This window comes from Lates calcarifer, linkage group LG7_1, assembly GCF_001640805.2.
Source record: "Lates calcarifer isolate ASB-BC8 linkage group LG7_1, TLL_Latcal_v3, whole genome shotgun sequence".
In the NCBI taxonomy this organism is placed as follows: Eukaryota; Metazoa; Chordata; class Actinopteri; family Centropomidae; genus Lates; species Lates calcarifer.
In genome coordinates, this window is record NC_066839.1 from 5147161 (window position 1) to 5171510 (window position 24350).

General features: G+C 41.7%; 3 protein-coding genes across 4 annotated transcripts; 1 reads left to right on the plus strand and 2 right to left on the minus strand.

Moving 5' to 3' along the window:
* Positions 1-1539: 1539 nt before the first annotated feature.
* Positions 1540-11909, minus strand: lats1 (large tumor suppressor kinase 1). The gene is given in 9 exon segments (XM_018685126.2): positions 1540-4543; positions 4626-4732; positions 5145-5199; positions 5201-5328; positions 6136-6718; positions 7202-8676; positions 9592-9712; positions 10394-10838; positions 11716-11909. Coding segments are annotated over 8 exon segments (3324 nt in total). The 5' UTR covers positions 10736-10838; positions 11716-11909; the 3' UTR covers positions 1540-4030.
* Positions 11910-12405: 496 nt separating this feature from the next.
* Positions 12406-16378, minus strand: nup43 (nucleoporin 43). The gene is given in 9 exon segments (XM_018685123.2): positions 12406-12906; positions 13648-13764; positions 13898-14049; positions 14166-14281; positions 14283-14302; positions 14414-14576; positions 15096-15173; positions 15440-15562; positions 16131-16378. Coding segments are annotated over 9 exon segments (1119 nt in total). The 5' UTR covers positions 16251-16378; the 3' UTR covers positions 12406-12676.
* A 569-nt stretch (positions 16379-16947) lies between these two features.
* On the plus strand, positions 16948-24020 carry pcmt (protein-L-isoaspartate (D-aspartate) O-methyltransferase). 2 transcript variants are annotated; one of them, XR_001961901.2, is made up of 8 exons: positions 16948-17209; positions 20153-20257; positions 20349-20380; positions 20678-20782; positions 20933-21053; positions 21920-22005; positions 22209-22439; positions 22971-24020. XR_001961901.2 is itself a non-coding variant. In XM_018685124.2 (8 exons), exons 1-8 carry the CDS (start codon positions 17029-17031, stop codon positions 22981-22983), a joined length of 813 nt encoding a protein of 270 aa, XP_018540640.1. In that variant the 5' UTR covers positions 16954-17028; the 3' UTR covers positions 22984-24020. The 2 variants fall into 2 exon arrangements, 1 of the variants encoding a protein (XP_018540640.1); XM_018685124.2 differs by having other exon boundaries at positions 16954-17209; positions 22209-22378.
* The last annotated feature ends 330 nt before the right edge of the window (positions 24021-24350 follow it).

Below are 24350 nucleotides of genomic sequence, written 5' to 3' on the forward strand. Positions count from 1 at the left end.
TGCCTCACAACGTGAGTAAATTTCTCCTCACATATTCTGGTGTGACCTGAAGTGATAAACCATGTAAACAAACTAACAGAAACTACAAATTTAGCGGACAAAGTTGCACCCGGTGCAGCACACTGCAGTGAAGTTAGGTTGGATATTCGACAAATATTCACTCCGAATCTCTGGTGAAAAATACAATTTTTCCATGAAAACACTCCTATAAAATAATAGACGTGCTAATGTGCAATACAAGGAGGTGTGTCTTAGTTGCCCAGTGTAGAAGTACAATTCGGCATGGGTTTGGATGCATTAAACTACTATTAAACAAGTTGGTGGCAATATAATTTAGTACTGGTGTGGAGTCAACCGTCGTTAGCCAGCATTAGCCAGCGTTAGCTAGCGTTACCGTGTATCATTGCTCAGTTACAAGGGAACAAAATCAACAAAGCAAAGAAAAAACAATAACTTTAACGTTACAAAGTAACCTAAGATAACAGTTAGCATATAGGAGGTGGGTAGAGCACACACGAGCATTAGGCCTATCTAACTCGGTATAACTGCAGGTGGTGACGGTTGGAAGCCATTTTGACGGCGTTTTAGGGTCAGTTACTTTATTTTTCCTCCTTAATTAACAAATTTTGGTATTCGATAAAAACTTACACCTTTAAAAATCTGTCACCCTGCTTTCTTTCTTTTTGGTACCAAACTATCTGTAGTATTAGTTCTGGTACGTACTGAACAGCGGTACGTATTGAACTGGGTCACTGGTTCCCATCATTGTTTTTTGTTAACGGACCAGAATTAAACCACTGCCTGTCTGTGTGTGTGGCGCCCTCTGGTGGCGACAGGCTTTAACATCATCACAGTGAAAGTGAACACAAACTACATGTAAGGTAGGGTTAGGGTTATTATATCATTGTGAGACAAAATGTAAGTGTTTTATTATTTGAGCAAACTGGAGAGGAAGTATTTGAGCATTAAATTTAAATTCAGTTTAAACATGGATATGATTTTATGTGCAGGTCTCAGCTTTAATTGAGAAAATGTTTGTTAATTTAGAAGAATATCAGAATTTCTGAAAGTCATTGGGCATGTTCTAAATTATTCCATAGCTCCAAAATATGGAAATTCTGCTCATATTTAGTGTTTCTTAAAATGTTATTAGGAACAAAACTTACAGCTCTTGTAAGAAATGGTCAAGTAATCAATCGGAAAAGAAAATACTTTACTATACTAAATTATTTGATTAGTAAAATAATCAATAAGAGCAAAAAATGCCCCCCCCCCCCCAAAAAAAAAAAAAAAAAAAAAAAAAAAAAACATACTCAGTTACTTTCCACAGCTGGTCATATGTGATTGTAAAATGAACGTCTGTGGATTTTAGATTGTTGTTTGAACAAAACATTTTTAGCAAACTCTGATTTACACTAATTTACCTTGCGCTATGAATAAATTACTAAAAATGTGATGATGGAAATAACTGCAGCCCTAATCACTAGTCTAGTAGTATGTTGCTACTTAATAAAACTAATAACAATACGACACAGTTGGTGTGGATGTAAAACATGTTTTGTTCTTTACATTCTTTATTTATCACCCTCTTCCCCCGTACCCAAACCTCCCAGAGCAACAACGTACACAAAAATAAAATTCTCTCACTTAACAATGAAAACACAAAACCAGTGCAGAATGCCAGTGGTCACCATTAAGTCCATAATAACTACATTCAGAGATCTTTTCCTAAAACACAAAGAAAAGTACAGCGGGTTACAAAATCATGATCATATGTTACAGAGAGCTGTCGTCTCCGCTGTCGGCCCATCGATCCAGTTTTTGTTTTTTTTGTTTTCAGTACAGAGGCACGAAAAACTCGGCTGTAGTGTTTCAAGCCCCCCCCCCCAAAGGTCCTTGTACACAATATAGAGAACTACAAAATGAAGGCATTTCTGGTTGATAGTGTGTCACCATAAAAATTAACTTCATGGTCTTGTGATCGTTATTTTCTAAATGTGGGTTGGGGAAATAAAAATGTCAAACCCACCTTTTTAGTGCTTTGGTTGAGAGATGAGAATGAAGTGTGAACGGCGATGAAAGAAAATAAGTTTTATATAAGGCATTAAGTCTATTTAAGTCCTGTGAATTAGTGATTTTGGGTGTATAAGAGACAGAAAGTAACACAACATAAAGACAGAAGGCAGCAGCAGTGGACACCGACGAGGGCCTGCCCTAAGAAAAAAAAAAGATCAGCTGACAGGGAAGAGAAAAATATTTACATCAACTGTGTACAACTTAATTTATAAATACATTTTAGGTATAAATTAGAAAAATAAAACAACAAAAACCTACTCTAAATCAATCACGCTACTGCTACTCTCATTTTAAAATGCCAGTCTGATTATTAACCCTCTTTATATTTGGTGAAAGATTAAAAAAAAAAATACAAAATCAAAAAGGCACAGCAATGAATAATTAGAGCAATTTATCCCTGCAAATTTCTATGAGTCACAAAACTAAATCCCCCATTGCAGACATTAAAATATAAATTAAGACGATTTCTTTCTTTTTTTGCTTCTTTTTTTTAAACCAATAAATGTAATTCCCACACTCAAACAGCATCTACACTAGCATCAACAGGTACAGTTTTCTTAAATAAATTAAGGCTTTAAGGGGGTTTGTGATAAGTCGTCAAAGAAGAGCAGAAGAGCACCCTGATTTCTTTTTTTTATTCTGCGTTTGCTTCCTCAGGAGCAGCGCACGTCGTACTGTACAGTGTACCGCTCACATGTTAAAGGAACAGTTCAACAACTTAGGAAAACACAGTGTGTTGCTAAAACTGCCAGAACAAATCTGGTTTTTGGTGAATCCAGACTGATTTTAGAGTCTGTTCATCAATAAAACCGCATGAAAAGCTACTCTCAGAGCACCTTATTCAATGAGAAGATTGATACCACTCACTATACTCGCAGGAAAGACCTTTAAATCTATTAATTAACATGTTTCATCTTCTTTATTTTCAAACTAAAGTGTAGAAAATAACAAGCTGTGGTTGCAACTCTCAGGAAGACACTGCACTGTTTAACCGTTCAATAAGTTCACTTTTCTGTGCACAAGCCTGACGACACACCCCAAACAAAATGGCTATTGTTCTATATTAAAAATAATCGCCTATGTTAGTATTTCACTGTCCTGTTCTGTATGCAGGTCTGTAGCAGTGATTATAAGAACCAAAACTTTATCAAGTGAAGAATGGTGTCCAAGAGGTTTTAGGTTTTAGGGCAGCTAATAACCCCGAAACAAATGAGCTTAATGATTAGTTGATTGACAGAAAATTAATTACCAATGATTTTCATAATCAAGGGATTATTTCTGTTATTTTAAAAGCAAAAAACTCCTGGTTCCACCTTCTAAAACTGAGGACTTTCTGTCATATATACGACCAAACTTAATGAGACACCTAAACGCATCATCTTGCCGTGGCAAAAAAAACAAAAAGTTATAACCTGCGTTTCTTCTTTTACTAATTTGAGACTTAATGTGTGTGTTTTCAAGAGATTTTAACCAGAGTGAATGCTAAAGATACCATCACATCTCAAGAGAAGTTGCAGGAAGTTTGTGTCAGGACGAAAATTAAGCGACATGAAGGTTTTAAAAAGGGAAAGCTGTGAGTTTCTGTGATAAAACATTTAGCAGATAATGAAAATAATCCTTAGTTGCAGGCTGTTTCCAGTCTTGATGCTAAGCTCCGCTAACTAGCTGCTGCTGTAGCTTCATATTTACAGCACAAACATGAGTGAGGTATCGATCTTCTCGTCTAACTCTCAGCAAACTGTCGTGTTTTCCTGTGATGTCAAACTGCTCCTTTAACTTGTAGTGTGAAGTTAGCATTAAAGTCTGTGAGTGTTCTGACTGATCCTACAAACGTACTCTCCTGTGTTTCAGGTTTTAAACGCTGTACCGTTGCACCCCCCCCCCCTCTTCACACACACACAAACACCCTCCACAAACTCGTTATGTACAAGCAGCTCAGCTCGGGACCCAGGTGCTACACGTAGACCAGGTCTCGGCCCTGCATCGCCGAGCTCCTGGACGCCTCCTGCGCCTGGCCCTCCGAGTCCGCCTCATCCTCGTTGTAGCCCTCGTACTCGATGGGCTTGGGGCAGCTGTACGGGTGGCCATTGTCATCGAAGAAGCGGCGGAAGGTGAACTCGTAGAAGGCGTGCTCGGGGTGCTTGCCGTTGCGGAACCAGCCGTTGAGGGTGTCGTTGCGGTTGTCCTCGCCGTCGCTGTCGCTGCTCCACAGTTTGTCCGGGTCCACGGGGTCGAAGTTGGAGGTGTCCGTAGAGTGGGCGATGGTGGGGACGTAGGGCGCCGCCTGCTGCCTCAGGTCGCTGGAGAAGTCGATGGTCTTGAAGAAAGGATGGGCTTTGATTTCGTCTGCGCCGTTCTTGCCTAGGCGGTCCTCGGGGCCTCGGCACAGTTTAACGATGAGATCAGACGCCTCAGGGCTGAGTTTCGCCGGCGGGGGAATGTGCAGCGTGCTCTTCCAGTTTATCACCTGGTTTCAGAGAGAGATGACGACATTAAGAAACAATGAACGCAGCGGATGCATAACATTTCACTGCAGGTGCCTCGCATACCTTCAGCTGCGTCTCCAGGGGCGTGGTCGCTAAGAAGGGAGGCTGTCCAACAACCATCTCATATAAGATGACACCAACACTCCACCAATCACAGAGCTGGGTGTATCCTGGAAAAGATTAAAGACGTATTCACATCATCCTGCAGCATCAAGAAATATGTTCGCTTTTCCTGTTAAGTTTAGTTTTTCCATTTCTGTGCACAACAACACAACAAGGATGCTAATATCTATCTGTCAGATATAGCTTATATAAAACACCCTACAGCTGAAACGATGCAGGGAATTAATCTGCATCTACAAGATAATCGCCCTGAATCCCCCCTCGTGATCAAATTCACGTGAACGCCTCTCTGACGCTGAGACAACACTGAAAGTCTGTGAAAGTTACACGTGCCTTTCACCTCAAACAAAAGATGCAAATGTATAGAAGAGAAAACAGACAGATCCTATGAAGAGTAAACAACAACGTGAGTAAGACGTTACTAAAACATATGAGCCCTCTCCCTCTGGTCCACTGTACCTGTTCGGAGCAGCACTTCAGGTGCTATGTAGTTGGGCGTCCCCACCAGCGAATGAGGCCAGACAGCGCTGGTGCTGCCGGGCCTTCCTCCTCTCCAGAGGCTTCAGACGATCTGTGCAGCGGCAGTTCGTTGGGTCTTCCCATTCCTTACTGAAGTCCATGCTGTCCTGCCTCACGTGGTCCCCTGGAGACAGAACACAAAGTACAACAACAAACAAAAACAACTTGTTACACTGATCAGCTGTTGTTCCTGACAGACGGCTGAATGAAAGCAGCAGGTGTATTTTTAAACTCATTCACTCTCCTTGTTTTTCATGATCTCCAGAATATCAGCTGCACGTTATTTCTCAGGATTTACAAGACGTTAAATATCTGAGAGCCAGTTGTTATTTTTGGACTGAAGCTGCAGGGACCAGTCAAACGTGTAGTTGTTTTCATACAGAATGTCAAACAGCTGAGAAATGTATTCTTGGCAGATTAAAGGAGCTCAAAATGAGATTACACATATCTGTTCGTGCTCTGGCTGTAAACTTTATAAACAGTCAGAGAATTCACTGTATTAAATCATTTCAACATGCACTGGTGTCCCATATATGAACTGTGTTTGTATGACAGATGTCTTCATTATTTAAGCACACACCTTGACACAAACACTAATACTCTGTCACTTCTTCATAACATGAATACCTCACTCTACTCTGGCACTGTGCCCACCACAACAACAGCACAATAACATGATTAATGATTTAGTGATTCCAGCCACTCAGATGTGAATATTTGTTAGGTTTTTAGCTTTTTTAGTCTTAAAGGAGAGTAAATTTAATCTGTTTCTTAGATTGTTGAAGCTTGAGCTCTGAGAAACTGGTGGGCATTTTCACAAAATATTTTGTGATATTTTATAAACTTGATCCTGAAAATAAATGTTTATTGTTTTTATCATTTTCAAAGGAGGATTACTACAGATGAATAGTGTGAAAAAACAGATACTAACCACTCTGGTAATACTTGGAGTCGTGCGTCCAGCGGAAGCCGGTACAAAGGCCGAAGTCGGTCAGCTTTATGTGTCCGTCTCGGTCTATGAGGATGTTATCAGGCTTGATGTCCCGGTGGATGAAGCCCATCTTGTGGACGCTCTCCACGGCGCAGGTGAGCTCCGCGATGTAAAACTGGGCCAGTTCCTCTTTGAAGATGCCGAGCCGGATGAGGAGGCTCATCATGTCGCCTCCGGGGATGTACTCCATGACGAAGTACAGGTTGTCCTTGTCTTGGAAGGAGTAGTAGAGACGCACCACCCACTCGTTGTCGGCCTCGGCCAGGATGTCCCTCTCGGCCTTGACGTGGGCCACCTGGTTCCTCAGCAGCACGTCCTTCTTGCGGAGCGTTTTCATGGCGTACAGCGCTCCTGTGTCCTCCTTTCGGGCCAAGCACACCTCGCCGAAAGCACCGATGCCGAGGGTCTTGATTCGTTTGAACATGGACTTGTCCATTTTGGCTCGCTTTAGCCGGATATAGTTGGACTCTTTCTGACAGAGCATCATACGCATCTGCTCCTGAGCTTCTGAGGACAGACCCACCTGAGCACAGGACAAAGTTGTAAGTGATTTACAGCAGATAAAGACCTGTAGACCTGGTTAGACACGAACTGATGCAAATGCAAATAAAACGAGATGCAAATATATTTTTCCATTATCATTTTAGTCCAAAACAAAACTGCACAAGTAGTGACATTATCAGTGAGATGGAGTGGTCATGCAGTTCCAACATGCTTGTATCAGATGTTGTGCATTTAAAATACAAAAGAGCAGCCTCTTATTTCTCAACAACAGCTTGGATAACAGCAGAGACACCTTTACCTTTTTAGATCAGCTGTTATTGACAGCGAGGAGAGAAAGGAAGAGAAAGAGCAGCTGAGAAAAAATAGAATAATGCGACAAATCAGAGACAGATAACACAGCGATGACAAGGCAGGAAAAGGGGGAAAAAGGTCGGAAAATAGCAAAAAGTCCAGAGGATTCTTCTTTAACTGTGACTGATTTGTTAAGAAAATCATTTCTCACCCTTTGCATTTCGCTTTCCAGCTGCTTCCTCCTTCTGATCCGCTGCTGGTGGTTCTTCAGGATGTTCTCCACGTGCTGCTCCATGAAGAACTTGAAGGCCTGAGGGGAGTACAGCGCGACCCTGCCTGACTCCCCTCTCCGCTCCTCATCTTTCTTGTTGCGGCGGACAGGGACGGGCGATGTCGTGATCTGTTTCTTCTCCTTCTCCGTCGCTGCAGTGCTTTTGGGGTTTTCTGCCGTCTTGTCTCTGGAGCTGTCGCCGCCGCTACTCCCGCCTCCGCCTCCACCGCCGCCCTCCTCCTCAGCGGGCTCGTCCCTCCCAGAGCCGAGCTTATTGGGGCCTGAATCATACGCTGGCGGGCAGGGGGCGGCCGCCTGCTGGAGGAGGTGCTTGGGGTAGGGAGGAGGGGGACCCTGGTAGCTGGGTGCCTCTGCTACTACAGGGATCTGAGGGATAGGGGCTGGGGGTTCGGGGTAGGCAGGTGCAGCCGGAGGGGGCGGAGCCTGCTGCATCCACGGAGGGTGTGTGGGCGCAACAGCGGTGAGTAACTCAGGTTTGTGAACACGCATACTTTTGACCGGCTGCAGGATGGGAGCCTGGGTGATGGCGGTGACCGTGGTGGCTGAGGGCTGGGAGCTGGCCGGGTGAGCCGCTCTGCCGTTCAGCTGGTGGTTGTTGAAGGAGTTGGAGCGGTTCGGCATGTTGTGCTGCCACGACGGCGACAGATCCTGGTTGCTGCTGTTGCCGGAGGACGACTGTGATTGGCTAGGGGCCAGAGGGGGCTGGGACCAGGACTGGGGAGGACCTAAGTTGCACATGTCAAGGTTGTGACTGTTCCGGTTTGGAACCATCATGGATTGAGGGATGTTTCCACCGTTGACGTAAGAGGGAGAGGATGCAGGTCCTCCTGCCTGCATCTGCTGATCGGTGGGACTGTGCCGGCTGTTCTGGTTGACCGGGTATGGGGGAGGAGGCTGTCGGCTGCCTCCTGTCATGTAGTCTGGCTGAGAGGACCCGTTCTGGGACCAGCTGGAGGGGAAGGGGAACTTACTCCCTCCAGAGCTTGGCATTATGATGGGCTGGTGCGCTGAGCTGATCCCGCGCTGATTCTGAGGTACCGCAGCCGAGTACCCATCAGGCCAGCCCACCTGGGGCACCGGAGAGATGCGGTGCACAAGGTAATCCATGTTACCGGAGTAGCGCTTGGTCGAAGGGTTGTTGTCCCAGGACGATACAGGAGGCATGGCGCTGCGGTTCGGTGGAGGCGTCACGCTGCGCACCTGAGGCGGCAGCGGAGGGTTGACTCTCTGGCTGTTAGCGGGGTGACTCTGTGGGAAGGCAGGAGGCGGACCAGGGCTGTCAGAGCGGTACATCATCCCCTCTGCCATGATGGGACCGTGTCGAGTAGCCAGAGACTCTTTGGAGCCTTTCCAGCTCGGCCTCCTCAGCACAGACTGCTGCATATGAGAAGGACCTACAGAAAAAAACACACACACAGTCAAGGTAAAGTAAGAAGTTGAGTTTATTCTGTAGAAGAAAACAGAATCCAAAAATCCCCAACATTTGAACAAACTGTTTTTGATAATATCCTGTATAGTTTGGACTAAAAGCAAAGCACAGTTTTTGTAAGGCAAACTAAAACCATTTTAAATCCTTGTACTATAAGATAAGACTACATATAATTAAACTCAAAAGATAATGGAAGATAGTGTTTAAAGGAAACCTCATCCAGACCAGATTGTTCTGTGCTGATGGCTTTTACTGTGTTTCAGTACACAGAGATGAAATCTGTGTTCACAGAATGTATTCTTGTATCTGAAATAATAAAATCCAACTGAAACTAAAATAAAGATATGTACACATGAACTTCTCTCTCACTCTGAGCCACATCCCAGATGGTAATAAAAACTGTGAAGATAATACAGATTTACACTCATCCAGAATTATCTTCTAACTTCTTATGTGATGTGGTTTCTCATCATGTTCGTTCAACTCTGCGTTCTGTACCCTGTATTTACTTCTTGAGGTTTTAATAGAAGTCTGGAATGGCTGTCAAAACACCACTCACACACCACACACACACATACACACAAAACACTTGATCATAGAGCAGCGTGTTTTCAGCCACGGCAGTTACATACTTTAATAAATGCCCCTCCTTGGATATATTATAACCGACATTGTGTATGAAAACCATAAACCTAATTTCCAGCCGATGTCTCCCATTGAGCAACGCAGTGACTCATGCTCTTTTTCTCAGCGCGCATTGTCATTTCTTAAAGTAAATGTCCCAAATCCTGCAAACAATATCGAGGCTGAATGAACACGCCTGGATGGAAGATAAAAGAGGAGAGAAGCAGCAGTTAATCCCAGCGGACTGTTCACGTACCTGGGGCTTTCAGGCCTGTAGTGTTGGGGTTGGCAGCAGCCATCTGTTCCCTCATCGGGTCCTGGTAGGTCACCTTACCCATGTAGTCTATAGCCACCCCCATGTTGCGACCGTTGCTCAGCTTGATGGCAAAAAAAAGGATGTAGGGTTAATTATTTTGCAAGCTAATGAATTTCAGATATCTTTACTTACTTTTTACTTTAAAAGTCATTTTCTTGATTGATTATCACTTAGTCTATAACAAGTCAGAAAACAGTGAAAAATCTATCACCGTTTCCTGATCACAAAGTTTTCAAATGTCCAATATTTTGTCTAAAGCCCAAACAGATTCAGTTTCCAATTATATAAAAAAGAGAATAACAGTAGAGCCTCACATTAGAGAAGCTGGAACCAGACATTTTTCAGGTCTATTTTTAAAAATCTATTAATCTTTTAATAAAATTGTTGCCTACTCATTTTATGTTTATAAACTAATATCTGGAGCTATGATTCAGACAATTAGGGTATTTTTGGACTGTTCTAATCTGTTACTGATCACCACTGCACTGCATAGCATTTCATACCTAGATTGCACACACCAGATCAAAACAGGTAGCAACTGCCGAGTGAGCAACTACTTTTGTATTCTCAACTGTACAAGCTCGTCATTCCACTTTGCATACTTGCAATTTTCAAAATAATTCTCCCCTTAACAAAAGTGCAGAGTGATTATTCTCCATTACAGAGTTATGTACAGAATGGCAGTCGTCCACAATCCTTCCAAACAACCCGTCTCAGTGAGAAGCAAAAACACTCATCTCACCTCCTCGAATGCCGCACACGGGGGTTCCAGGAACATGTGTTTGTTCACCTCGGGGCCTGAGCAGTTGGGCTCGTTGGCGTAAGGCAACAGGGATTTCCGGATCTCCTGTAAGGTCTTATGGTGGGGGTTTTTGCTGCAGCGCCCTTGCTGCCTTGGATCCTCAGGAAGCATTTTTCCAGCTCCACCTATGTCCACTTTAGGCTGGTCAGAGAGTCTGGACAGGTTGCGCAGGCTATCCCTTATTTCCTGCAGCATTTGCTGGCTGTTGCCGCTGTAGTTGCTGGTGGGGAACGTTTTCGGTCTCATCTGTCTGTAACCTTCGGGTTTCTCCCCTCTCTTCATGTAAGAGCATGTATGATGACGACTAAGGGGGATGAAGAGGGTGTCACTCAGTCCAGGGTTGCAGCGGAGGGTAGCAGGTGTCCCACCTCACATCTGCATGCTGCTGAAGGGAAACGCACAAAACAAATTTGTGATCATCCAGAGTACATATCATGTTGCCGAACAGGTTGGGCAAATAAGATGAGGTAGAGAGTACTTATTAACAGATTCCAACAGATAAACATAGGATATGTGGAGATTATTGTCATTGTATTATCATTGTGAGATTGTCACGTCTGGGAGTGTACAGCGAGAAAAACATACTTTATAAATCCTAAATGAAAATTACACAACCAGCAGCTTATCCAGTGCAGTCAATACAAATTAATGCAAAATAAACAAATTAAATATTAACAGCTAAGGCAATTAGAAGGCGTTAGTAAATAATAACAATCAGACGAACACTGAATTAAGCAATTATGATAATGAAGCAATAACAGCCAATAATATTAACAGATTAACAATATGAAGGTAGATTAGGAGCGAAACAACATTAAAATTTTGCTAAAACAAGTTGATTTTTACAATTTTACTGTTTCATTTTAGTTTAAACTCAGTGTACAGACTTTACAGCAGAGAAACCTGTGACTAAAATTAAAATTACATCTTCACCGAACAAGACCCTGTCCACTTGCTAGCGTCGTTAGCACTGTCCGCTAGCAGAGCGCTATCTCAACGCTAATCCTCCTGCGTTGAGGATGCTAACATTAAGCGGTAAAAGATATTCGCTTAATCAAAAATATCTCCACAGCATGGCGACAAAATGAGCCGCAAAATAGTTATCTTGAATTTCACTTTGCACTAAAATCAAACGACGCAGCAGTGCCTCCGCGGCCCTGTGTTTTAAAGGCGTCCATTTGCTGCTGTTGCTGCTGCTAGGCTAATTCAACAACAGGTTGAGAGTTAGCCTGCTAGCTCGTTAGCCGTGTTTGACAACTGACCAGCGTATGTAGCTGCCGCCTCCCTCGACACTCGTCCTATTTTGACGACAAACGACGTTTCCTCGATCTTTCTCGGCGACAAGGACGTGATTTTCACTTAAAATGTCCTTGTTGTGCCGAGCTGGTTCGTTACTAGTCGGGTTGAATTCCTGGGATGTCTGAATGACAAGTCACAAGCTACACACGAAAACAACGCGACTGACTTCCAGTGGCTGTGGATTTCACAATAAAATGCCGCTGACCGTTACCCTTGTTAACGGACAAAAGCAACCGCTCGGATGCTTCACATCAGTAAAAGCAGCAGTGCGACAATGTAAAACACAACGTGCTTTCAAAATTCTCCACGATATCTACATAAGTATCACCAACAAAAATTACTTAAAGTATCCAAGGTAAAAATATTAATTCCCATGGCAGAACTTTAATTTTAAAGGAAAAAACGGAAGTACAGCACGGAAGTGAAGTTTTGAGAAAGTTCTTACAAGTTCCCCGGATGCAACTTTTTTCAATCTTCATACCTGAACCAGTTATTTACCACTGGTCTGAAAAGTATTTTATGTATAGGTAGTAATTTAAAGTGCGCGTGTATATAGAAGAATGATAATATTAATTTGCGGTAGAAATAAAACAAAACAAAACAAAAAAAAACAAGTATTAAGAGTAAATGACCTTGTTAGACATTTGTGTAAATTCTTTTTAATTATTTATTTCAAAACTGTTTTAAATGACATTCATACAAAAACTACTGTTGAATTGAAATACTGTTTGGAATGATTTATAAAAACCCTAAACCATGATGATCCATCAATGCAACTGGAAAAACATGGGTGAAACATTTATCATACAACAGAAAAATACACACAAGTTAAGCCAAAATGTCACATACGCACAATAAAACCTCTGTTGTGACTGAGATTGACTGCAAATAAACACCTTGTCTTGTTGTGCACTAACAACTCTTTTAAACTGGGACCTGTCTGTTGACAAAAATAGCCTCTCCGTCAGTCCCGCAGACGAGACATTGTCCTAGTACGTCCAAGCTGTTGACTGACAGCGTCTGGCTGGGCAGCATGTGAGTCGTCTCCAGACGGCCTTTACTGGAGTCTCCGCTCAGCCAGGCACTGATGAGGGACTGGTTCCCTCCAGCTGGAGCCATTGCACTACGAGACATCATGCTGTTGTTCCTGCCACCTGGGAATACGATGGTGAAACATATTACATTAAGATTTTAGATTATTATTATTGGACAATTATTATGTTGGTGTACAGCTTCCTTTGCATGCTAATATGCCAGCTTTTTAGCTCTAGGTTATTTGTATCTCGCTAACTGACAGTGTTTTTGTGGTTGCTCTGGAAACCAAAAGATAACAGCCACTGTTGAATGACTAAGACATAATATAAACAAATACCCTATGATTAAGACAGAAGCAAAAGTTTCATGACTGGACATGCATAATTGTCATGACGGCGCAATCATATGATGTGCTGATAAAATTTAATGATTGATTTAGGTTTTGGGAGGCTACAGGTCACGGTCGACGGCTAAAACAAAAAAGGAAATACTAAAAAGAACACTGAAATTAAGCTTAACTAGAGTAAATGTATTTAGTTACATTCCATCACTCAATTTTGAGTTTTAGACAGACAAAAACACATATATTCTTCCAGATAATCCAACTTTTTAATCCATTTTCAAAATAAATGAACATTTCACTGATTAAACAGCCTGAAAATAATCTTGTTACAATGACATTATTCAGCTAAGTGCACTGTAGTTTTGTTCATTTTTGTATTCACAGGCACAATTTGAGTTAACAGTGAAGTAATATGCCATTTCTTTGCAGCACCTAGTCATTTTTTTCTTTGGAAAATAGTGTTTGTCATCTCCCTCCTGGCTAAAATGAGTAGGAGACATGCAATATATTGACTTGCCTTGTAGGAAGGAGGGCACGTCTGATTGTGAGGACGTCTCCCAGTGCAGCAGTGAGCCATCCTCTGAGCATGTGAACAGATGGTCTGGGTTGGTTGGGTGGAAGTGGACCTCCCACACTGGGCAGAAAACCACAGAAAAACTTTTAGAAACCAAAGCAAAACTTATTGCAAAAAGAGAAACATAAACCTTTCCATAAATAACCTCTGGTAATTGGGTAAATTAAACTGTCAGCCTATGATAAAATCTTACTTTCAGCAGAGTGTGCCTCCATGAGTGAGAAGGGAGTGTTGCCTTGTCTCACATCCCACACACAGAGCATGCCGTCCTGGCCTCCTGTGGCCACAATGTGCTGTTGGTTTGGATGTCTGTCCACACAGTGCAGAGGAACTCTATCCCCTGACCTGAGAGGAGAACAACTCATCAGAACTGTTTATAATCTAAATCACCCAGATATAAAGAACAGAAAAATGAATTTTTTTTTTAATGTAATCTTTGCTTATAACTGAGGAGATCATACAGGGAGAGAATCTGGGACGGCGAGTTGCTCTGTTGTCTGAAATCCCACAGTTTAAGCTGGCCGATAGAGTTCACTGTCAAAATCTCTGTTGTCCTCAAATATGTCACGGCATGAATCGGTGCTGCTGTCTGCATTCTCTAGTAACGATTAAACAGTAAAACATGTTAAGTCACATTATTCAAGTCATTCCTGTGTGCATTTTAGTGCAACCTGCTGGTCTTCCTGCAGCAGCTTCATCTTAATCTCACCTATGACTCGAGTCACTCCTTCCTGGTCAGCTCTGAAGACAATGATCCTGCCATCTTCGCCAACTGTGACAATCTCAGGACTGCTGCACACAACACCAGTGCAGGGGGCGTTGTCACAAGGGTAACGATGCGCTCTGGCCCAGTGCTTAGAAACTGATACTGTCTGCAGTCGAGAGAGAGAAGGCAGAGGAAAATAAATGATTTATCAAACAAAAGCTATGTTGTATATCCAGTTTGTCCAAAATTCTTTTCCTTGAACGACAACATGTTTGTGTAAACATCTCTGGGTCTGCTGTTAAATAATGTTTTGTAAAGTCATAAATAAAATACCTTGTGGACATAATGCAATTTGCAGTTATTTGTAAATAATGGACAGCTTTAAAACTGGAGTAATGACTTAAAGAATGCAGACCAGTGGTTTTCCCTTGTCAAACAATGGGCTCAGATCCAGATCAAATGTTGCTCTAATCAGCGTTAAACTTGATTGCTTAATCCGTGTTGTGTTGCCACACCTTCTTGTGTTGCACAGACGTATGATATGAAATATGCAGAACAACAAACATAGTGTAATGCTAAAAGTTACAACGTGTTTTTATAAGTTCTCTTAATTTTGTTTGATGAAATCAACTGACAGTTTGATGAGTCTGCAGGGAATGGCTGCCGTGAGTATACTGTAATATACCTGACTGTTTTGGTGGTGGCGGAAGATGGTGACTGCTCCAGTTGAAGATGCTGTGACAATTCTGTCTTGGTCCAGAAACTGTAAAATATTAAAGAACCAAAGTGAAATAAAAGATTAATGATGCATAATTGGTTATATTTTCTGTGCTACAAATACATTGACAGTGAAAAATCCCGTTCATTGTTCTGGACTTCATGATAAAGTTTTATTTGTTTCTTTCTATAAGACCAGGTCTTATGAATTGCTATTATCAGATTACAATAAGCAGCAGAAATATTATTTATAACTTTGTCTTCATCATGTGTGGGTTCATTAGGATATTTATATTAAATCAAGAGACTTACCTGAAGGTCTAGAACATCTCCATCATGCTTGTGTTCACATAATAGCTGTGGATCTCCTTCAAATCCATCGTCCATGCCAGAACTTCCATGATTCCCAATGGACCAATAGGAAATCTTGTTGTTCTGCATTAGACACACATTGGGGCTGATTAAATCCAACTTAGATGTTGTTGCTGCATTGACTGAATATCAATAATCAGTCACCAGTGCTGGAATGTAACTACTTACTTTCAGTACAGTATAGTTAAGTAAAGTTTTTAGATACTCTAAACTTATACTTCACTGTACTTCTGAGGGAAAAACTGGACTTTTTACTCCGTGATGTTTATCTGACAACTAAATTTACTTCACGTGTCATAAGTGGTGATTCTTAAAACCAGCCAGGCCAAGTCTACTTTCTCTCATGATGTTTCCCAGGCATGACTAAACCAATCTTTAAGCCTTTCTGCGAGTAATTAACAGGTTTAGTATATTGTTACTGAGACCCCTACAACACATATAACAATTGTTCACGCACTTGATGAACGCCGAACGGACACTTGACCATTCATTACATGTCTGAAGTCGTTAACTGACAGTTACGACGTGAATACGCCCGTTAAGTTGCGAAAAGAAATAAAATGATGTTTTTTTCTATGAAGTTTGGTATGAAGCCTATTTTATCGTTAATATTAACTGTCAACTTGCCAACCTCGTTGTCCCACGAGCCAGTCGCAAACACATCTGGCTGTTGTAAAGTCGAATACGAAACCGGTTTCCATCTCGTTTTGCTGATTTTCTGCGACACGTATTTCGCATTTATACTCTCCATTGAAACAGAGGCGGTCTCTCGCAGGTTCAATATTTAAAAACGATAGCCTGTATTAGCTTAGCATTTACAGGCAAAACCGAACTGTACGCGCCTGCTACGCTACTGCGTACGTAACTACGGTGGCGCAGAGGGGTCAAAACACAAAATCAGGCGAAGGTCCTTCTTTTGGGCGTCTCTCTAGCGGTTGGTAAATAAAGAAATGGTGCAATTTCACCACCAGATGATACGAAGCTTGAACTAGGACTTTTTACCCTGCCATCTTTCCGCACCTGGTTTGAATCTTTTATAGAGATCATTAAGGGATTTTTAAAAAAAATGGTGCCTACTGCTTATGCATTTTATTAGTAAAATTAGCACATATATTTAAGTAAATCATAAACATATTAGTATTATGTACAGTCAAGTGGGTGAAAAAATAGATATGGTGAATGTATGTATTCTATATAAAAGAAATTACAGTGTATTAATGCATTTATGATTAATTGTTGTGCTGAGCTGTGTGTCTGTAAAGAGAAGTGAGTTTTAAAAAGTGTTGTTAATATACAGAGATGTGTGGCAGCGCGTCTAATAAACTATAACAGGTGTATCACGCCACCTAGCGGCCACCGCCTATGCCACTGCGGCAAATCTGATTATGCACTCAGTGAGGAATGTGGCACATTCCTGTGCAATTAACCCTGACTGAGGCAGAAATCTAAATTCTTTACTCTGAAAAATGCGCCTGTTGCGTGTCAGGGTGCGCGTTATAAAGGCCGCCCTGCAGTGAAACAGTCTCTGGATGTCCGGTGACGTGCCCGCCGCTCCGCCGTCTGCTCTGGAGGTTGTCAGCTTCGTCGGTAAAACAGTTGGCGCAGGCGCGGCACTGACAGCTGCTGTCTACTTACTCCGCAAAGTCTGCTTAATAATGGCCTGGAAATCTGGAGGAGCTAGCCACGCAGAGCTCGTCAACAACCTCCGCAGTGAGTCCGCATTGTTTGTTTTTAGCACCACGATGCATTGGCGGACTGCTCGCCCGAGAACGGTTTAGTTTGTGCGGGGCTGACGGAGGTTAGCGCACGGGGGGGAGCGGTAGCTAGCTTGCTAGCTAGCTGGTTGCTAAGCTATGTGGTATGTTGTTATTGACCTAGCGTTACCTCTCTCCACCCCTTTTCCCAAACCACGTTCACACCGTGGATCGGCTACATGCTTCCACCGTTGCAGAAACTAACCACCAACAAACACACACGTTACCTTTTATCTTGTGTATAATCGCGGGATATTTAATGCAAGTCCATTTCTGTTTTTTGGGTTAGCTTAACACGCTAGCTCTATGTGCGTCATTTGGGACGTTGTAGCTACCGTTAGCCGCGCTGCTAGGTGCCCTGCCCACATTCATTGATGTCTTATCTCTGCACCATTCACCTAATTTTTAACCTGAATGACACTGACACCTGGACACGTGAAACAGCTGTCCGCGGAGCTTTTTGTCTTTGCAGTGGATGAGTGACAGTGACAATTTGCTGTGTCACAGGGGCCGGTTGTTATTTATTCAGGCGGTAGTGAATGCTCGAAAAAAACCAAAAAGAAGTGCAGTGAGTCCGTGTGGCATCCCGCTAAATGGCTGATATCTGGTGGTAAGTCCACTGTGATCGATGCAATCAATGCCACATGGGTTAATCTGCAATCAGATGGTCGTAAATTATGTGGTAAACTACCACAACCCACAAGCAATGATCAGATGCAGAGACATGAGGTTTCTCATTTGCTTATAGCAAAATGATATTCAATGTGATGAGTATCTAAGTCCACTTTCAATATAAAGTATCTACCACGGCTATTTATATTCTGTGCAGTCCAGCACAGCATTGCAGCAGACAGTTCAGCTGTAAGCATTTTGGTTTGGGAGCAAGTGACCAGTTCTGCTCTATTTGCTTTTAACCGAAAGCAAAACTTGCACATTCATCTATATTTATCTTCCTTGGTAGCAGATATGATTATACATGTGTTGTATGGGGGGAAATGAAATAATAACCTACATAAGGAGGCCAGCTTCTCAGTATGCAAAGCTATTCAGGAGTTTAAAAAGTGAATTACTGTTTGTTTCTTATTCAAATTCAAGAGCATGCCTTCATGATGTAAATTTCTTTCTGTTACCAGTACAAAAACATGTTTTCAAGTTAAAATGTCTCTCACTTTAGGTGCTAATAAAATTCAAATATCTTTATTTTAATTGTTTTGTGTTGTGTGGTCATTACTCCTGACAGGACACTGACCCATTTAGACACACGAATGGCTTAAATTTAACCCTAAGCTGGTTTTAAGCAGGTCACACACCGGATGCATGCTAATTCACGACTTTGTCATTGTCCCCGCCCTCGTCCTGACCAGTCTTCAGGACTGATGAATTCACGCAGAAATAGTTCACCCAGTTGCACTTGTGTTAAAACCCTCAAATTCCTCATGAATTTTTAAAAGTTCTAACACCCAGTTTTGTGTTTGGAGGAAAATTAAATAAAAATTTAAATCGCACTCTAAGTGGGTTTATAGCCTAGATGCAGATTACAGTTGGTTTTTGTTTCCCAAGGCTCTGCAAAGGCAATTCTGAACTCTGAGAATAATTTTAGATGGAAGGAACCAGCTTGAAATGTGCCAGTATGGCTTCTTTTAATTTCAGAAATCACTAGTAGGTGTCCATCTGGCAGCTTGTGTGGTTTATTTGTAATGTATCCTAAAGCGGTACATAGCTGTGAGGGTGAGGGGAGTCGGTAATGAGAGCAGCGCCGGCTGTCGTTGGCTTTTCCTGCCGTTGGCACCAGCTGCTACAGGAACCTGTTAGGAGGGATTATTCTGAAGACACTGGGAAGCTTTTTTACTTTCTTCCATGACTTGTCATTTAAGCTGTGGCACTTTTCTGCAGCCTACATATGTGTGGTTTTCTGTGTGGACCGGGTTCATGCCAGTAACGCACATCTGTTTGTATCAGCTTCAGTCGACATTTCATCCTGCATTTTCTGTTTTTCACACAGGGCATATTGTGATTTGCAACTTGATTTTCATCCTGCATAAATTTTCATTTCATTACTCCCAGCATTCACTGTAATCAATATAGACTTTAAAATCCTCTCTTAGAGTAAATGTAATTTGGTATTGTGTTGTCAGTGTAGGTCGTTGTCTGGAAAACAATAATCGTAAAATAACTGGACAGGGATGTTACAGCTCAAAAATCATCATCACAGTGATGCAGAAATAAAGTTGCAAGGAGGCAGAACTTTCCAGAAACTTTCCATCGGAAGAATTTTAAAAACATTGAATTAGAATTAAGAATTGAGTTAAAAATTCTGAGTAGAACTTTAATCATTTCTTTCATTTAACAACAACAAAAACCATGAATGTTGAATAAAATAAACATATAAACATGCTGTTAGCTAGCTTACATTTAAGATATCTGATTTACCTAGTTAGCTACTGTATAAACACGTTTTGATTTATTTTTGCTTATTAAACTTTAATCCCATAGATGGAATATATTTACCTGTTTATTCCCATTAATTCGCATATATTCCCATTTCCAGCTTTGAAAATTCACATCATTTTGCAACCCTATGCAGAAATAAATAGAAGATAAACTAAATAAATATATTAAAATATTGCCATAAAAGCAGCCCTGCTCATTGATTTGGAAAATTACCCATAATGATCATATTCACTGAGTCTTATTGCAACATACCTGTAACTGTTATAACTGGTTGTCTAATGCAGAATCTACTCTGTTCTTACCTCTATCTTCTTTTACATAGCTTGTCTCTGTTTGCTTATGCTGCAAGATTATATAATACTTTTCTTCCTCATGTTTTGTACTTTTGCACTTTACCGTAACACACACACACACACACACTCTGACACGAGCTCTTTTGCATCCACAGAAAATGGCATTATTAAATCCGACAAGGTCTATGAAGTCATGCTGGCCACAGACCGAGCCCACTTCTCTAGGTGTAATCCTTACATGGACTCTCCGCAGTCAATAGGTAACGTCTGCTCTGGTCTGAAACACAGATACAGTCTGACATCCTGTGAGGGATGAACTAACCAAACCTCTCTTTTCTTTTTAAACTGAAGGATATCAAGCAACCATCAGCGCCCCACACATGGTATGACTAGACTCTCAACTATCGTCCTTATTTTTATTCCAGATATTACCTAATAATTTATTTTTAGTGAATTACAATGATAGTTTATCAAATATAAGCAATTATATGGATTTGTATTCATTGCTAGCATGTTAGCTTTGTCAGATCTTGTTGTCAGAGGTGTGAGCAAACAGAAAATGCTTAAAGTTTAACTTTCAGAGCTAACAGATACAGTGTGCTGCACTTGTCATAGACGCAGTATAAATCCAGACCAATGGGTTGTAATGCCAGTTTTCTTGTTGACCCCCCCCCCCCCAGCATGCGTACGCCCTGGAGCTCCTACACGACCAGCTGTACGATGGTGCCAAAGCCCTGGACGTTGGCTCCGGCAGTGGGATCCTGTCCGTCTGCTTTGCACGAATGGTGAGCCACACACACGACGGGTAATCACATACGACTTCTCATTTATTAAATCCTGATCGTTTAATTTGCCACGTGACCAGTCAACATGAAAACGAGATGAAAATGTGTCTGATGTTGTGAAATCCCTCCCTCCCTTCTAACGCTTTACAGGTAGGTCCTAAAGGGAAAGTTATAGGAATTGATCACATCAAAGAGCTGGTAGACGATTCTATAAACAATGTGAAGAAAGACGACCCCAGTTTGATAACATCGGGCCGAGTCAAGCTAATAGGTAAGATGTTATTCATAGAAGATAACAGGCGTTTAGTGAATTCTTTTGTTGTATTGTTGAAACGTTTTTTAGAGACAGTTTGAATGGGGCAGTTTAATCCTCAGCGGGGAACTGACTTACAACAGCTGTTCTGTAATTTTTAATTACGAGAATAAAACCCCACTGAATAAAAATCCTTTTCTGAATACTACCACATGTACTATAAATGTATTCTGCTAAGAAACGATTCCTAAATTACTTCTAACTTTAACAATAAAAGACCATACACGAGTAACAACATAAAAGATTGTGCTGCAGACAGAAAAGGTGTAGGCTGACACTTCAGCTTATTGTGCCTACCTCTGTACAGTACACAACACCTGTTTGATATCTACAAAGTAACATCAGAAGGAGAGTTGCTGTGATTTTTTTCGGCAGATGTCAGGCTTTGTGAGATATTTTAAGTCTGTGGAGTTGGGAGATGAGTTTCATGTATTTAATCTGTGATAAGACACTAGATACCAACCTCAAAATACTGTCACATTACAGATACAGTATCAAAGTAGTGAGTGAAGGTGTTGAGATGTAATTTTGTCATGATTATCCATCTACACTAATCAGCCACAACATTAAAAACACCTGACTAATATTGTTTAGCTCCACTTGTGCTGACCCGTCAGGGCATGTGAGGACCTCTGGGGGTCTGGATTCTTTGGGTCCTGAGGTTTCCCAGGTGAAAACTCTCTGGTAACGAGGTGATCAGTGTCATTCACTTCACCTGTCAGTGGTTGTAATATTGTGGCTGGTCAGTGCGTCCGGGCTCTGTTCAGTGGGGCTTTATAATCTTTTAGTGTGTACCCTGCTTGAGTGACGACTGTGTGTTTCAGTGGGAGACGGGCGGATGGGCTTTACGGAGGAGGCGCCTTACGATGCCATCCATGTTGGTGCAGCAGCACCCACTGTCCCCCAAGCTGTGAGTCTCTCTGGATGCTTGTAAAGCTTATGATGAAGGTCACATTGCTCCCATTCACTGCCAAACAAGGAACGAATATGACACTTTAAAAAAAAAACAACCCGAAATTCAATTTATTGCAGTTACACTGCAGCAGTTATTCTGGCTTGAATTATCAATGCTGGGACTGTTTCTCCTCATCTCTTTGACCCCCCCCCCTCAAGCTCCTGGACCAGTTGAAGCCTGGCGGCCGGCTGATTCTCCCTGTCGGCCCAGCGGGAGGAAACCAGATGCTGGAGCAGTACGACAAGATGGAGGATGGCAGCACCAAAATGAAGCCCTTGATGGGGGTGATTTATGTGCCTTTAACAGACAAAGACAAGCAGTGGTCCAGGTGGAAGTGACTTCCTTCTCCCCCCCTCCTCCCTCCCTATCTCCTTCTCACAGTGGCAAAGGTGAAATGGTGTGGCTTGAAGCAGGCAATGGATCACAAGGGGCTGCGTTTTTTTTTTGGTTTTTTTTTGGCTGCTTGTTGACATTTTTTGCTTCTTCCATACGATAAAAACTGGCTGCACGTTTACCTTCATCTTTTTTTAACACCATAGTCCTAAAATTGGTTCAATAAAACGACGAGTAATGAAATTTTAAGTTAAGTTGTGATCTTTTTCGGAAATCCAAACCCAAACTGAAATAGCAGCAGTGTGAAGGCATATGCTTGGTTTTCAGAGCATGACTTCTTAATTTGGACGTTCATTATATAAGACGTTTAACCCCAGTTGCCTGCCTTTTATCTTTCTACTCTGTGAGATGTAGAAAAAAAAAACACCTATATCTGTTTGGATTTTATTGTGGTGACGTCTCGTAATAGTTTGCATGTGATTCTAACTCTTTGTGTTTGCATGACGGGAGGACGGTTCGTGTTTCTTGCATGCTTCTCCTCGGTTTTTCCCCTTTCTTCTCTAACATTTGACTCGTGTTTCCTGCAGGGATGAACTCTGAAGAGGAAGACCGTCCATAATCCACCTTTAAGTTTAAGAAGCGGAGAAACTTTGGATTTGGGAGGGAGGTCGAAAACAGCGCTTGACATTTTGTTCAAAGCATAACAAAAACATCCTTTTTTTGTTTTAAAGTCTAATGATGGACTATAGAGTATCACATTGATGACAGCCCAGAAAGGCTGGGAAGAAAGACTGCTTGAAGCTCAGCGCAGAAATATTTGGAGATGGCGTTTTGATTTTCTTTTCAGGCCTGCATCTTTTTTTTTTTTCTTCTTTTTTTGAGTTATGTTTTCTTTTTAACTGCTGGATTTTAGTTTTTAGTTGTTTTTTTGTGGTTTCATCATTTGAATTGCAATCAGCCATTTTTTATCACATTACATTTCAGCAGCATTGTAAGCTGAATGTAAGAGGGACGCCGGACAAGGACGAGGAAAGCCTGAGACTTTTAGATAATTCACCCTAGCTACAATGTGTGTGTGTGTGTGTGGGTCATCTAACTGTAGACTAACACATGAGCTTTCTCCCCCGCCTAGCAGTATTAGGAAAACACACACACACACACACACACACACACACACACATATGCGCAGGCAACACAATGGCTGATGTAACCCACACATCCTGTTTGATGTGCAGCACTCTTTAGGTCATTCACATAGAAAAAGCAACGCATTCAGATCACACTGAGCATCGACTCCAAAGAGAGCGGAGCACTAACAACACCCGACACACGTGCACACAATTATTAGGGGCTGTGCTTTTCCACTTGGTGACGTGTTGCTTTTCTGCCGCTGGTTTTCCATTAACAATTTGTGCAGGCTCTTCTGGTGACTGATAACTAAATGGGATAGTCACTGCTTTGCCAAAATAAACTCCAACAATATAAAGCAAATGAATGTCTGTTTTCTTGGGGGAAAAAACCTACATGAAATCAAAAAAAGCACATTTTATTTTGGGTGTTTTATTTAAGTGATGGATGATATTTGGCTTTCACAGTTTATGGAATGGCATATGAAAATAAAGAGATGCTTATGTTTTTGTCTGCCTTGGTTATTGAATGTTTTTTGTGTACACCCCCATGCTCCCCAAGAAATGTCTGACCAATCATCAAAAATAGTTTGTTAAATCTAATTTTAAAAAAAAGTCCTATTTAGGCCTGTTGCACAGTAAAAGAAATAAATCTTAACCAATTTTGAAGACGAGAGAGACCGCAAGCATGACAAAAGATGACAGCTATTTCACTGTTTTGTTCTTCAGAGAAACCCCACCAACCCCGACATAAGAATTCAAGATGGCTGCTACTCGCACTTGTAGTAATGAACATTCTGCTAATTTTGCTGTTCATAGCAGTTATTTGTTTTATACTAA

Bases quoted from the DNA above. Each gene is read 5' to 3' on its own strand.
- pcmt (XM_018685124.2), top strand. From the start codon at position 17,029: ATGTCCGGTGACGTGCCCGCCGCTCCGCCGTCTGCTCTGGAGGTTGTC. The intron at 17,210-20,152 runs GTGAGTCCGCAT...TTGCATCCACAG, and splicing joins GCTCGTCAACAACCTCCGCA to AAAATGGCATTATTAAATCC. The intron at 21,054-21,919 runs GTAAGATGTTAT...TGTGTGTTTCAG, and splicing joins GGGCCGAGTCAAGCTAATAG to TGGGAGACGGGCGGATGGGC.